We start from the raw sequence: 13,730 nt of genomic DNA on the forward strand, positions 1-13,730 counted from the left end.
ATATATGTTCATGCATGTCTGTGTATGGGAATGCACGTGTACATGCATCTGTATATGTGCACACGTGTGTGTGTGCACGTGCATGTGTGCGTGCGCATGTGTTTTGCAAATGGGAAATCTTGCAAAATCATACAATGCATCATTCACTTTTAAATACTGAGTTTTAATTTTGTTTGGATTATTATTGCCAGATCAGTACATAAAGTGCCATCATTCTGGTTGTTATTTTAATGGATAACTTTTCAAACATTTGATTTACTTATAAAATGAGGACAGATTAATGCATTACTATGGTTAGCAATAAATACTGCAAACACTAGAAACAGCCTTTGTGAGTTTCAAGCAACAGACCTTGTGTATTTATGGTCACTTGGTAAGTAAACAGTATGACTGTTTTGCCTTGAAAGCATATGCATTCATGTTTTTCAAAGAAATGTAATGAAATGGTCACTGAATGAAAAACAAACATTGCTGCAAACCAGTACTATAAGGGTTGTACAGACAACATTCCTTAGTATCCAAATAAATCTTGAAAAATTATGTTGAGTCAAGATCAAGATAACATTGTCATATCACATGTAAACAAAGTAGAATGTTTTGTAATAAAGAAACCTGAAGGGGTCTGAAAAACAATGTTTCTTTGTTAATAAAGTTACAGAGTAACACATATTTCTGAATTTGCATCACAGTATTGGATGCAGTGAGGACATGGTAGATGCTTGTCTGTTGAGACCGGGATATTCTGAGGCATCATCCTAGCACGTTATGTTAGATATGTTAGCTATGTTGTACCATCTCTTCTCTGTCATTTCTCTCGCAATGCAACTAGGAACTTCTGTCAAACAGGAGCTGCCATTTTATATCCTGTCCCTGCCTCATTTTAAACTGTTATGATGCAAGGAGTTCTGAGGCTCATATCTAACCTCATTAAAGAATTTCAATGTCTTGCAGATGTTTCACAAGAACAGTATTTTTCACATTCCTGAAGACTTTATTAATGTTTTCTGTTTCAGTAGCACAGGTGAAATGCCGGAAAAGTAATCGTTTTGTTTCATTTTCATTCATTGTTTTCTTTTTGTCACTAACCCTTCTGTATACTTTTTCATACAGTTCAGAAATAAAATCCATTGCGGCTTTAGCATTTTTAGCAGGGCCTGTTAAAAGAAAGAGACATTTTAAGAAAAATGACAATCTTAGTCCAACAGACTAATAGTCTAACCAGGCCAGCAGAATAATCTGATTTACTTAAAGATAGCAGACACACAGACCAAAAACTTCACACCAGATTACCTCTGAACTCAGGAAAGTAGTTTGCCACATTGGATGTTTTAACCTTTTCCTCCAGGATGTCTGTTTTGTTTAGGAAGAGGATGATAGAAGTGTTGTTAAACCATTTACAATCAAGAATTGTGTGAAACAAGGCAATGCTTTCCTTCATTCGGTTCTGTAGGAAAACAGAAGAGGTTGTTTGTGTATTTGTATCAAAGCTCTTACAAGATTATCTGTGTACTACTATTACACAAAAAAAAAAAGTCTGTTGGTAGCATCTAACAACAAATACATCTAGTATAGATGACTATATAAGTAATCATCATAACATTCACAACTGAACATTAAAGGTTGAAACTGCAAATAGCCAAACCTGAAAAAATGTATTGCTTGCTGATGGGGACGTGACATCATGTACCTTCCCAATGTGGGGAACTGAGACTTTGACACCTCTATTCTTATATATTCCTCATACCACCTTGGATAAATTGAATATTCCATTAAGTGATATCATAGTTTTACATGTGGCGTGGCTATGAGTTTTGTGATTTTTTAAACTTCAATATTCACATGGTAAACCACATTAACTTAGAATAAAGCTTTTCATCTCACTGTTTTCAGACATGGCTACAAGTCCTAACATCAGGTTTGTTTTGTGTGTACTATCTCTGTACTTTCTTTTCTTCCTTTTTCTTCCTTAGTGCTACTTCATATTGACAGCTGAGCTTTCCACTGTTCACAACCATTCCATGTTCAAATCTACTACAAGATATCTCTGCACAGTTATTTCCTCATCTCACTTGTCCTGAGAGTGATTCCACACTAAATATTTCACCATTCAGTGTCTTTAAGGATATGCCTGGGTTTGCACCTCAGAGCAGACCCACTGATGCTGTTATTTTGTGGAAGACTTAATGGTGTTATCTTAGTCCCAGACCAAGAAGAATGTGATTAAGGGTCATGTAAAACATAAGAGACAGAACCCAGTAACAACTAACAACTGACCCCCCCCCCCACACACACACACACACAACATGCAGAGGAGGGTTATTTTGTGACACAGCAGCACCAAAGCTTGAGTAACACTATACAGTACTTTTAGTTCTGGATTGTGTAAGCTTTCAAATCAGTAACACTATACGGCACTTTTATTTCTGTACCACTTAAACTTCCAAGTCAGTAACACTGTACTACATTTTAGTTCTGTACTCTGTAAACTTTCAAATCAGTAACACTATACTGCACATTTAGCTCTGTACTGTGTAAACTTCCAAATCAGTAACACTATACTGCACTTTTAGTTCTGTACTCTGTAAACTTCCAAATCAGTAACACTATACTGCACATTTAGTTCTGTACTGTGTAAACTTCCAAATCAGTAACACTATACTGCACTTTTAGTTCTGTACTCTGTAAACTTCCAAATCAGTAACACTACACTGCACTTTAAGTTCTGTACTGTCTAAATTTCCCAATCAGTAACACTATCCTGCACTTTTATTTCTGTACCACTTAAACTTCCAAGTCAGTAACACTATACTACATTTTTAGTTCTGTACTCTGTAAACTTCCAAATCAGTAACACTATACTGCACATTTAGTTCTGTACTGTGTAAACTTCCAAATCAGTAACACTATACTGCACTTTTAGTTCTGTACTCTGTAAACTTCCAAATCAGTAACACTATACTGCACTTTTAGTTCTGTACTTTGTAAACTTCCAAATCAGTAACACTATCCTGCACTTTTATTTCTGTACCGCTTAAACTTCCAAATCAGTAACACTATACTGCACTTTTAGTTCTGTACTCTGTAAACTTCCAAATCAGTAACACTATACTGCACTTTTAGTTCTGTACTGTGTAAACTTCCAAATCAGTAACACTATACTGCACTTTTATTTCTGTACCACTTAAACTTCCACATCAGTAACACTATACTACATTTTTAGTTCTGTACTCTGTAAACTTCCAGATCAGTAACACTATACTACATTTTTAGTTCTGTACTCTGTAAACTTCCAGATCAGTAACACTATACTACATTTTTAGTTCTGTACTCTGTAAACTTCCAAATCAGTAACACTATACTACATTTTTAGTTCTGTACTCTATAAACTTCCAGATCAGTAACACTATACTACATTTTGAGTTCTGTACTCTGTAAACTTCCAAATCAGTAACACTATACTGCACTTTTAGTTCTGTACTGTGTAAACTTCCAAATCAGTAACACTATACTGCACTTTTAGTTCTGTACTGTGTAAACTTTCAAATCAGTAACAGTCTGGGTTTAAAAGTTTAAATATATCAAATCAGCAGTAACATTAATTTTACAAAATAAATGCAAGTTCTGTATATTGACAAGTAAATGCCAGATGGGTAACTAAGAAAAAATAGATAAGAACAGTAAATCAGTAAACTGGTTAAATGACAGGTGATACAACCCTTGTGTGTAAAGCAGATGCTGACACAGCCACTGCATGCAAGGATGGCTAATGGGTAAAATGTACAGAAACAGATGTTGTTGATAAATATACCCTGCCTTAGTCACTCATTCTGCTTGTTGCCCTGCCTGTTCTCCAGTACCATTAGCTGAGTTGGTAACATGCTTCCATTATTATAACCTGTGCACTGATTGGTTGATTTGGTAACATGCTTCCTTTATTATATCCTGTGCACTGATTTGCTGAGTTGGTAATGTTTCCTTTTTTACATCCTGTGCACTGAAAATTTTTGTTCAGATTTCTGGCGAAGATGCACTACCCATTTTATCTCGTTACAATAAAAAAAACACATAAAAATAAAGAAACATCAGCTTACATGATTAAGATAAAAGAGATGGTGAGGTACTTACAGGACCAGACATAATTTGTTGTGCACTTAGCATGCAAAGAAAACTTGTGAATGCATTTACTTTGGTGCTTTTCTTTCAAAATTACATTAGTTTTCCTAATATTTATAAACTGATCCAAACAATTGGTTGCCATCAGAGAAGTGGAGCTTTATCTGAGATTTTAATTAAATTCATTTGCTAGCCTAGAGGGTTTCTGTATATTTATAAGTGTTAGTCACATATCTTTGAATTTATTACTGCTCAAATATCTGAGTTGTTTGGCTTCTGCTACATACCTACAATCAACTGCATTACTAGCTGAGTTAAGTACAAACTTGCAGTGTTAAAGATTGTACTGCATTTTATTTTATTTTTCTGTGTATTTAATTGTTCCATTGGTCTGTGTCTCTCTGTAGTTATTTATTTTTCTATTTAATTGTTTCATAGAATACTGTGGTGTCTCTCTGTCTCTACAGATAGTGGGGGCTATTGTGTTTCACTTCATTGATATTCAATGCTAAACTCTTAGCCTAGAGGGTTTATGTGTATTTATAAGTGTTAGTCACATATCTTTGAATGTATTACTGCTCAAATATCTGAGTTGTTTGGCTTCTGCTACATACCTACAATCAACTGCATTACTAGCAGAGTTAAGTACAAACATGCAGTGTTAAAGATTGCACTGCATTTTATTTTTCTGTCTATTTAATTGTTTCATTGGTCTGTGTCTCTCTGTGGTTATTTATTTTTCTATTTAATTGTTTCATAGAAGACTGTGGTCTCTCTCTGTCTCTGCAGTTAGTTGGGGCTATTGTGTTTCACTTCATTGATATTCAATGTTAAACTCTTAGCCTATAGGGTTTCTGTGTATTTATAAGTGTTAGTCACATATCTTTGAATGTATTACTGCTCAAATATCTGCGTTGTTTGGCTTCTGCTACATACCTACAATCAACTGCATTACTAGCAGAGTTAGTACAAACATGCAGTGTTAAACTCTTAGCTTAGAGGGTTTCTGTGTATTTATAAGTGTTAGTCACATATCTTTGAATTTATTACTGCTCAAATATCTGAGTTGACTTCTTCTATATACCTGCAATCAACTGCATTACTAGCTGAGTTAAGTACAAACTTGTAGTGTTAAAGACTGTACTGCATTTTATTTTATTTTCTGTCTATTTAATAGTTTCATTGGTCTGTGTCTCTCTGTAGTTATTTATTTTTCTATTTAATTGTTTCATAGAATACTGTGGTATCTCTCTGTTTCTGCAGTTACTGGGGGTTATTGTGTTTCACTTCATTGATATTCAGTGTTAACCTCTTAGCCTAGAGGGTTTCTGTGTATTTATAAGTGTTAGTCACATATTTTTGAATTTATTACTGCTCAAATATCTGAGTTGCTTGGCTTCTGCTATACACCTACAATCAACTGCATTACTAGCTGAGTTAAGTACACACTTGCAGTGTTAAAGATTGTACTGCATTTTATTTTATTTTTCTGTGTATTTAATTGTTTCATTGTCTGTGTCCCTCTGTAGTTATTTATTTTTCTATTTAATTGTTTCATAGAATACTGTGATCTCTCTCTGTCTCTGCAATTAGTTGGGGCTATTGTATTTCACGTCATTGATATTCAGTGTTAAACTCTTAGCCTAGAGGGTTTTTGTGTATTTTTAAGTGTTAACCACATATCTTTGAATTTATTACTGCTCAAATATCTGAGTTGTTTGGCTTCTGCTACATACCTACAATCAACTGCATTACTAGCTGAGTTAAGTACAAACTTGCAGTGTTAAAGATTGTACTGCATTTTTCTGTGCATTTACTTGTTTCATTGAATATTGTGGTCTGTGTCTCTTTGTCGTTATTTATTTTTTTATTTAATTGTTTCATAAAATACTGTGGTCTCTCTCTGTCTCTGCAGTTAGTTTTCCGCCCACCCTCCCTTTTCTTGTTGTGGTATTAATCTTAGTGGCTTTGGAATTGCCCTCCCCTCCTGTAAATTTGTGTTTGAACACTCCCCCTCTCATTTGCTCACTCAACCGAGTACAGTGAGATCATATTTTGACTTCAGATACTCCTACCAGTCCCATCTGTTCAGCTCTATCCCAGCTCTATCCCAGTCTAGTGTCACTATCTCATTCTACCTAATACAGAGAGAACATTTGTGGAAGGCAGCCCACTTAGGTCCTTAATTTTGAATTATCTTCTGTTTCTCCTTTTTCCCTTTCCACTTTCCAAAAAACAATTCTAAGCTTGTTTCCTGCCTTTACTGTAACTAATTTGGTCCAGATACATATTTGCTGTAACCAGGACTGTTTGTAAGCATCTGAGCCCCCTAAGCTTTTCTGTGTTGGAGGGAAGCCTTCAACTTATCAGTGGGAGTGGTAAGCACTAGGTAGCCTATCTACCACAAGAGTGGTTTCTGGCCCAGAAATTGTAGTTTACTGGCCGCTTGGCAGTTTTTTTATCTCTTTTAACTTACTGGTTTAAACGCCCGCATTTGCACTTGTTTCCTATCTTTCCTGTAACTAGTCCAGTCCAGATACAGATTTGCTGTATCAGGACTATTTGTAGGCTTCTGAGCCCCCAAGCCTTTCTGTGTTGGAGGAAAGCCTTCTAGCTTATCAGTGAGAGTGGTAAGCACTATGTAGCCTATCTACAAGAGTGGTTTCTGGCCCAGAAATGATAGTTTATTGGCTGTTTGGGCAGTTTTTCCATCTCTTTCAACCTTCGGTTTAAAAGCCCACATTTGCGCTCATTTCTCACCTTTCCTGTAACTAGTCTAGTCCAGATTTGCTGTATCCAGGAATGCTTTTAAGCTTCTGATCCCCCCAAGCCTTTCTGTGTTGGAGGGAAGGCTTCTAACTTATCAGTGAGATTGGTAAGCACTAGGTAGCCTATCTACCACAACAGTGGTTTCTGGCCCAGAAATTGTAGTTTATTGGCCGTTTGGGAAGTTTTACCATCTCTTTCAACTTTCTGGTTTAAAAGCCCACATTTGCACCTGTTTTCTACCTTTCCTGTAACTAGTTTAGTCCAGATACAAATTTGCTGTATCCAGGACTGTTTGTAAGCTTCTGAGCCACAAAGTCTTTCTGTGTCGAAGAGAAGCATTCTAGCTTACCAGTAAGAGTGGTAAGCACTAGGTAGCCTATCTACCACAAGATCCAGGTACAGATTCTTAGTTTTAGCACTTGAATTTGCTTATTCGTGCTCAGCACTTGTTCAGAAGTTGTTGTTAGTGCTAAATATGCTACAAATTACTACAGCAATCAACCTTCCTCTTTACCTAGAGGAAAGCAGTTTTTGAATTACTTTCCTCACTTGCTTAGAGAAAAACAGCTCTTATACTCACTTTCCTCACTTGTCTACAGCAGAGTAGTTTTTTATTCAGGCATGTCCAAGGGTCAGCTTCCGGTGATTTCTCCTGTCCACCTGGTGAATCTGGGCATCTTGAGGCAATGTAGCAACTGCCTCATGTACACAGACAACTCTCTCCTCCTACCACCCAACACCACAACCTGTGAGAGATGCACTTATCTAGCCAAACTGGAGGTAAAGCTCTCTCCAACCAAGACTGAACTTGACAGTCAAGAGGAGAAGGTAAACACTTGCACCACACCACACTCATCACATAGTCCCACTAAACCTACACCACCAAAATCCACACATAGAAACACAAAAACATTTGCAGAGGCTTTCAATAATAATCTGCTCAAGCAACAGATACCTCCAAAGCAGAAACGCAAGCAACCTCCACTCCCCCTAACACAACCCAAATGACACATAGCCCACAGGCTCAGTGTGCCAATAAACCACAGCCCATAAGGCAAACCAGCGTACCCAACACACTAGTCATAGGTGACTCTATAGTCAGGCACACTGATGTCCCACTCACCAGGCTAAATAAGGAGAAGGTTACTGTCAGCTGCCTGTCGGGTGCCAGGATCCACCACACAACCCACACACTCAGGTCACTCCACAAGAAGTACAAATATGACTGTCATTGTCCATGTTGGTGTGAAAAACCTGAGATGTACCTTGTTGGACTACATGAAAAGAGACATGGAAGAGCTCTCCGATCTTGTAGCCGAGGCAGGTATGACCCTAGCCCTGAGTAGCATCCTGCCATCACCCAGAATGATAGTGCAGTACAAGTACAATATGACTGACTTCAACAATTGGCCAAGTTTCTGGTCTCATTCTAAGGGGATCCAGTATCTGTCTGCCTGGGACGACATGGTCAACAGACCATGATGCTTTGCCAGAGATGGCCTGTACCTGTCGCCCCTGGGATTCTGGATACTGGCTAAGGATCTTGGCCCCCCTATAGTGCCTTTTTTAGGCAGGGTACAAATGACAAATTCACCACCGTAACAGGAACACGCAAGCAAAAACTGTGGGTAATGCTACTCAATGCTAGAAGTCTAAATCTCAAAATGCATTCACTCGAGGCGCTACTTAAAATGGAGAACATTGATATCTGTGCAGTGACTGAGACCTGGTTCCAGGTTCTAGAGAGCACCCCTGCATTACCAGGCTATAACGCATACCACACTTTTCGGCCATATAATCTCGACCAGAACACCAAAGGCGGAAGTGTGTCCATATTCATTAAGGATATCAACACCTCCAGGGTAGTTGCGCAGCATAATGCATCCGAGATTATCCAAGTGCAACTACCTCTGGGCAAAACTGCATTCCAAATTGTAGCTTGCTACAGATCCCACACCATTCTCCAGGATTCCCACTCCTCTTTTCTTGATATACTGGAAAATATTAGGGTTCAACCAAACACCCTAATAATGGGCGATTTCAACTAACCCACCATTAAATGGGAAAACTACTCATGTACCAACTCCTTTGCTCAACGCTTTCTGGAATTCATAAATTCCAATGCCCTGGATGAACCTATTCACACCCCCACCAGGGGCAACAATATCCTAGACCTAGTCATTACCAACATGAGTGACCACACCTGAAATCAACTCCTTGTTGGTCAGATCCGACCATAAGCTAATCATCCTAGATATCCGCATCCGGCCCCCACACACCATTAAGGAAACCATGGTAAAGAATTTCTTCAAAGCCAACTTCATGCTTCTTAAGACAGAAGTGGGGAACTTCATGACACCCATGCAGATGGACAATACAGTTACGACTACTGAATCCTACACAATTGCACTTTATAGGCACTTACACGAGTGCATGGATCATTGCTATCCCAAACAGAACCAAGATGCTATCATCCAAAAAAAGGAAGCCAATCTGGTGGTCCACTGCCATAAACAAAGAAGGAAGAAACTGTTGCAAAAGAGAGTAAAATCCCAATGAGTGAAGGAGCTCCCTGGTCAGCCTCAGTAAGAAGCTGAGATCCCTTGTAAGATCCACCAAAGCTAGCTACGAAAACAAAATCGCCACTGATTCTAAGGGCAACCACAAAGCATTGTATAGCTATGTCAAGAATCTCAATGGCAACACCCAGATCTGCTCTGAGTTACAGCACAATGGCATGAAAATTACCGAACCAACTGATATTGCCAACATCCTGACAGATAGGTTCAGTGCTAACTTTACCCCCCTCTCACCCCCTAAAGGGCCCATATCTATACAGGAAGAAAGCAGAGTCCCTGAAATAACATCTATGCAGGTAAAAGCTGCACTCTCTAAAACCAAAAACACAGCATCCATGGGACCGGACAACATCCTAGGCTGTGTTTTACACAAACTTCAGAATGAACTGGCTCCCCACCCAAGCACCATGTTCAATCATAGTCTCACATCAGGCTTTGTGCCCACTGAATGGTGCACAGCAACAGTTATCCCACTCCACAAAGGGGGAGCCACTACTGATCCTGGGAACTATCGCCATATTAGCCTGACGAGCCTGGTCTGCAAGGCCATGGAACGTATCATCATGGAACTCATAAACAAAGACATTGGTAACCTCCAAACTCTGGAACTCATCCAGTTCAGGTTTGTGAAAGGCAGATCATGCCTTCTGAACCTGATTGACTTCTTTGAGGTAGTCACCAAAGCCGTAGACGAGGGTAAGGTGGTTCACACAGTCTATCTTGACCTCGCAAATGCTTTCAACACCATCCCCCATTCTAGAATTATAGCTAAACTCACTAAACTAGGTATAAATCCCTACATAACAAGATGGGTTGCCAAATGGCTCACTGACAGAACCCACACTGTAAAAGTTGCAGACTCTAAATCTGACTTCAAACCAGTGACAAGTGAAGTACCACAGTGTTTAGTCCTGGGAACTCTTCTGTTTGGTATCTACTTCTCTGAAGTACAGGCTAACACAGAAGGCCTCTGGCTAATGAAGTTCGCAGATGACTGCAAACTAGGAGCCATAGTCGAGTCCCCAAATTATGTGGACATCCTACAGAAGGGCCTCACTGAGACAGATGCTCAAGCTCAATGCCAAAAAGTGCATTGTCATTCCCTTTGGTAAAAACTCTGTACCCATGAACTACCACATAAACGGCAGTCTACTTAATGCCAAATGTGTGATAAGAGACCTTGGGACCCAGGTGGGCAGTAGTCTCTCCTTTGATAACCACATCGCCACAGTAGTCAGGAAATCCTTCTATGTGGCACACCTCATCACAAAAGGGTTCTCATCCAGGAAAAAAGAGGTTATTGTTCCCCTCTACTCGGCACTCATTAGACCCATTATAGAGTACAATGCCTCTTTTGGAATGTACCTCACAAGACATCTGCAGCAGCTGGAAAGGCCACAGAAGTACCTCACAAAGAGGATTACTGGCCTCAAACAGATGCCCTACACTGACCATCTCAAAAAACTCCAGCTTTACTCTGTAGCATATCACCTACTCCAAGGAGATGTCTGCCTAACATATAAAGCTATGTTAAACCCAGAGATGTTGGACATGCTGCACCTTAAGAAATCCCAATCCCTCCAAGCTACATGCTCTAGGGACCTAACCCTTGTCACCACAATAAACAGGATATGCTGGAGGGATAGATTCCTGTCCCAGAGACTTCCTATACTCTGGAACAAGCTAACCATCTATGTCAAGCAAAGTTCCTCATTAGCACTCTTCAAGAAAAATCTTGATGAGTGGATGGGAAATAGGAAATACACCCCGGGGATCACTTCTGTGGCTCTGCTCAACAGAGGCACAGGAAATTAACTTTCTTGGGTGGCATAAGCCAGGGAACCTTGTTGGCTAGGCTTACTTAGGCCCTTGGGCCGATAGCCTAGTACCTACCTATGAACCTATGAACTGGTCTTTCTCTGACCCTTTCAGCCAATACCTGGGCCACACGTGTTTTGGAAGCAGGGAAGAAACAAAAAGATTTATTCAAAAAAGCTCACAAAGAAATGTGCAGAATATATAAAATACTTACCCTGTATCTTCCCATGACCACACTGGTCAGTTCTACTTGACTGATCACAACTGGTCAAATTTACTTTAGGTGTTTTGATTTCTTGCATACATGCAGACATGTGTGAGACTGCTGTGCGTAATTTTGAGGAGGTTCTCCATTTCCCAATGTTGTATGACCATGGAGTTAGTATATATGAGTTAAGAGGTGAAAAGCAAAATCACGCTTCGTTCTGTACAAGTGGGTGTTAGTTTGTATTTTTGATCATTTGTGATCAAGGAGGTTTTTTAAGCAACTGTGCCTTGATTGATCATAGTAGAATCCCCTTCAAAAATCCAGATGGACAATAAGTGGACAGCATGACTGATATGCAACCTTCTGGTATGAGTGAGACATCTTAATCACTAAACCAGAGAAAGGTGGAAATAATATGCACAGAAAATAATGCTGGGGTATAGGAGTATATACAGGAGACCAGTCATATTTAAGTCAGGTCAAAAAAAAATCTATGGCAATTTATGTGATCATGTTAAAGAGCATCCAGCAAAGATGACTTTATCAAATGCTTGAGTGACATCACACCTTCTTTACCAATAAGCTGTCTCTGATTAGGAGCCTGGTGCATAAAATGGTCCAAGTGCTGGCATGCTGTGAATCAGTTATGAAGACTAAACTGTAAGTCAAACACAGATGATACTATAGACTGTAAAAGAGGTCAGATAATGTTTTGTCAGTTATCTTAGAAAGTAAAAGGATGAAGAAGGGAAGCAGACCCGTAACACATGATGGTAACTGAAATACTAGATTCTTAAGATTGGCATTACTGGGGATTTTCCAAAATACATGAAGAAATCGTTTGATGAATACATGTAAGCTAATGATGATAATGATCATATGACAGATTAGGACTAGTAAATTTGTTTTTAAGAGTTTGTGGTTAAAACCAGAAAGATGAGTATTTGCTTTGGGAATTTAAGAGCATAAGAACTAAAGATGGCTGTAAAATATACATTAAGCAAATTTCAGTAGATAGCTAGAGTCACTAGTAATGAAGAAATGCTGAAAGTATTTCATTGTTTTAACAATGTAATATTTAGCATCCTTGATACCTCTGTGCTCGTTTCTTCAAGGCGTTGATCATATTCACTGAGCGAGGCCAAAAATATTAAGGAAGTAACATTCTCAAAACAGTGAATCCACTTTTTACGTTCAGATTTCTGACCACCAACATCCACAATCCTGCACAAATGAACATAAAAGTATTAGGAAAACCAAAAAGGTACAAATGAACAAGTTTAACCCACAACTTTAAATTTGGATAATTAGCGTCATTCAGAAAATATCATCTGTTACAATAAAAAAGAGTAATATTTATTTCTGTTTGGTTTGTCTAAAGACTGTTCCATAATACCATTCCTGAATAATATTGTGTTCATAATTCCTAGCACACATGGCAATACATCATAAGTAAAAATAAAAAAAAGTACTTCATATATGAATTAGAGAGAGAGAGAGATACACGTTAGTAGTTTACTTACTGTATCCAAAGTGTCTTGCAAGAGAAATTAACATATGGGCTTTTAGGTTCATAGGTTCATAGGTGTATACTAGGCTAATGGCCCTGGAGCCTTTGCAAGCCTAGCCCATAGGATTATCCTGGCATCGTACCACCCGATTTTGCCTGTCATGAGTTTGTTACAAAGTAGAAACTGCAGCATACAATGCAGTGTTCATAAACACTGGCTGGGATTCATAAATGTTACCACTGAGTATGCACCAAGTGTACACTTACTGTAGCCTTTCTGACTAAATAGACAGCACAAAATGTGGTTGGGATGTCCTTGAATACAGAAAATGTACACTAGTGTACACCTAGTGGTAACCTTTATGAATCCCAGGGATTGTGTAACATGGGCTAGTGCTGGCTTGCCATAAAACCACACATACCAAAGACTTACGTGGCTCATAGGCAAAGATGCAAAACATGGTAAGACACTGTATGCAATCTTACCTTATTGTGTAGCTTTAGTTCTCTATGTATGGAATATACATGCAAATGACCTCTCTACAGAGCACACATGATTCACAGATATAGCAACATTTATATATGATGCGGTCCCACTGAGTTAAACTATAGGGTTTGCTTGGCGGATTGTCTAAGGATAGAAAGATACATATTGTGAAAGCCGATAAAGGAAGGGTATTGATGATAATGGATACTATTAGCTGTCATAAGATGATGTTGGAGATCGTCTCAA

At 38.7% G+C, this 13,730-nt stretch overlaps 1 protein-coding gene across 1 annotated transcript in view; it reads right to left on the reverse strand.

Annotated features, from left to right (window-relative positions):
- Positions 1 to 628: 628 nt before the first annotated feature.
- Positions 629 to 13,730, reverse strand: part of LOC122787169 (guanine nucleotide-binding protein subunit alpha-11-like) — a 191,162-nt gene continuing 178,060 nt past the window's right edge. The window contains exons 5-7 of the mRNA XM_044053746.1: positions 12,582 to 12,711; positions 1,291 to 1,444; positions 629 to 1,154 (exon numbers count right to left, since the gene is read on the reverse strand). Coding sequence (XP_043909681.1) covers positions 928 to 1,154; positions 1,291 to 1,444; positions 12,582 to 12,711 — 511 coding nt within the window. The 3' untranslated portion in view covers positions 629 to 927. The remainder of the gene's footprint in view (positions 1,155 to 1,290; positions 1,445 to 12,581; positions 12,712 to 13,730) is intronic.

The sequence above is a fragment of the Protopterus annectens genome, chromosome 13.part0 (genome assembly GCF_019279795.1).
Source record: "Protopterus annectens isolate FY-2018-M chromosome 13.part0, PAN1.0, whole genome shotgun sequence".
Classification (NCBI taxonomy): domain Eukaryota; kingdom Metazoa; phylum Chordata; order Ceratodontiformes; family Protopteridae; genus Protopterus; species Protopterus annectens.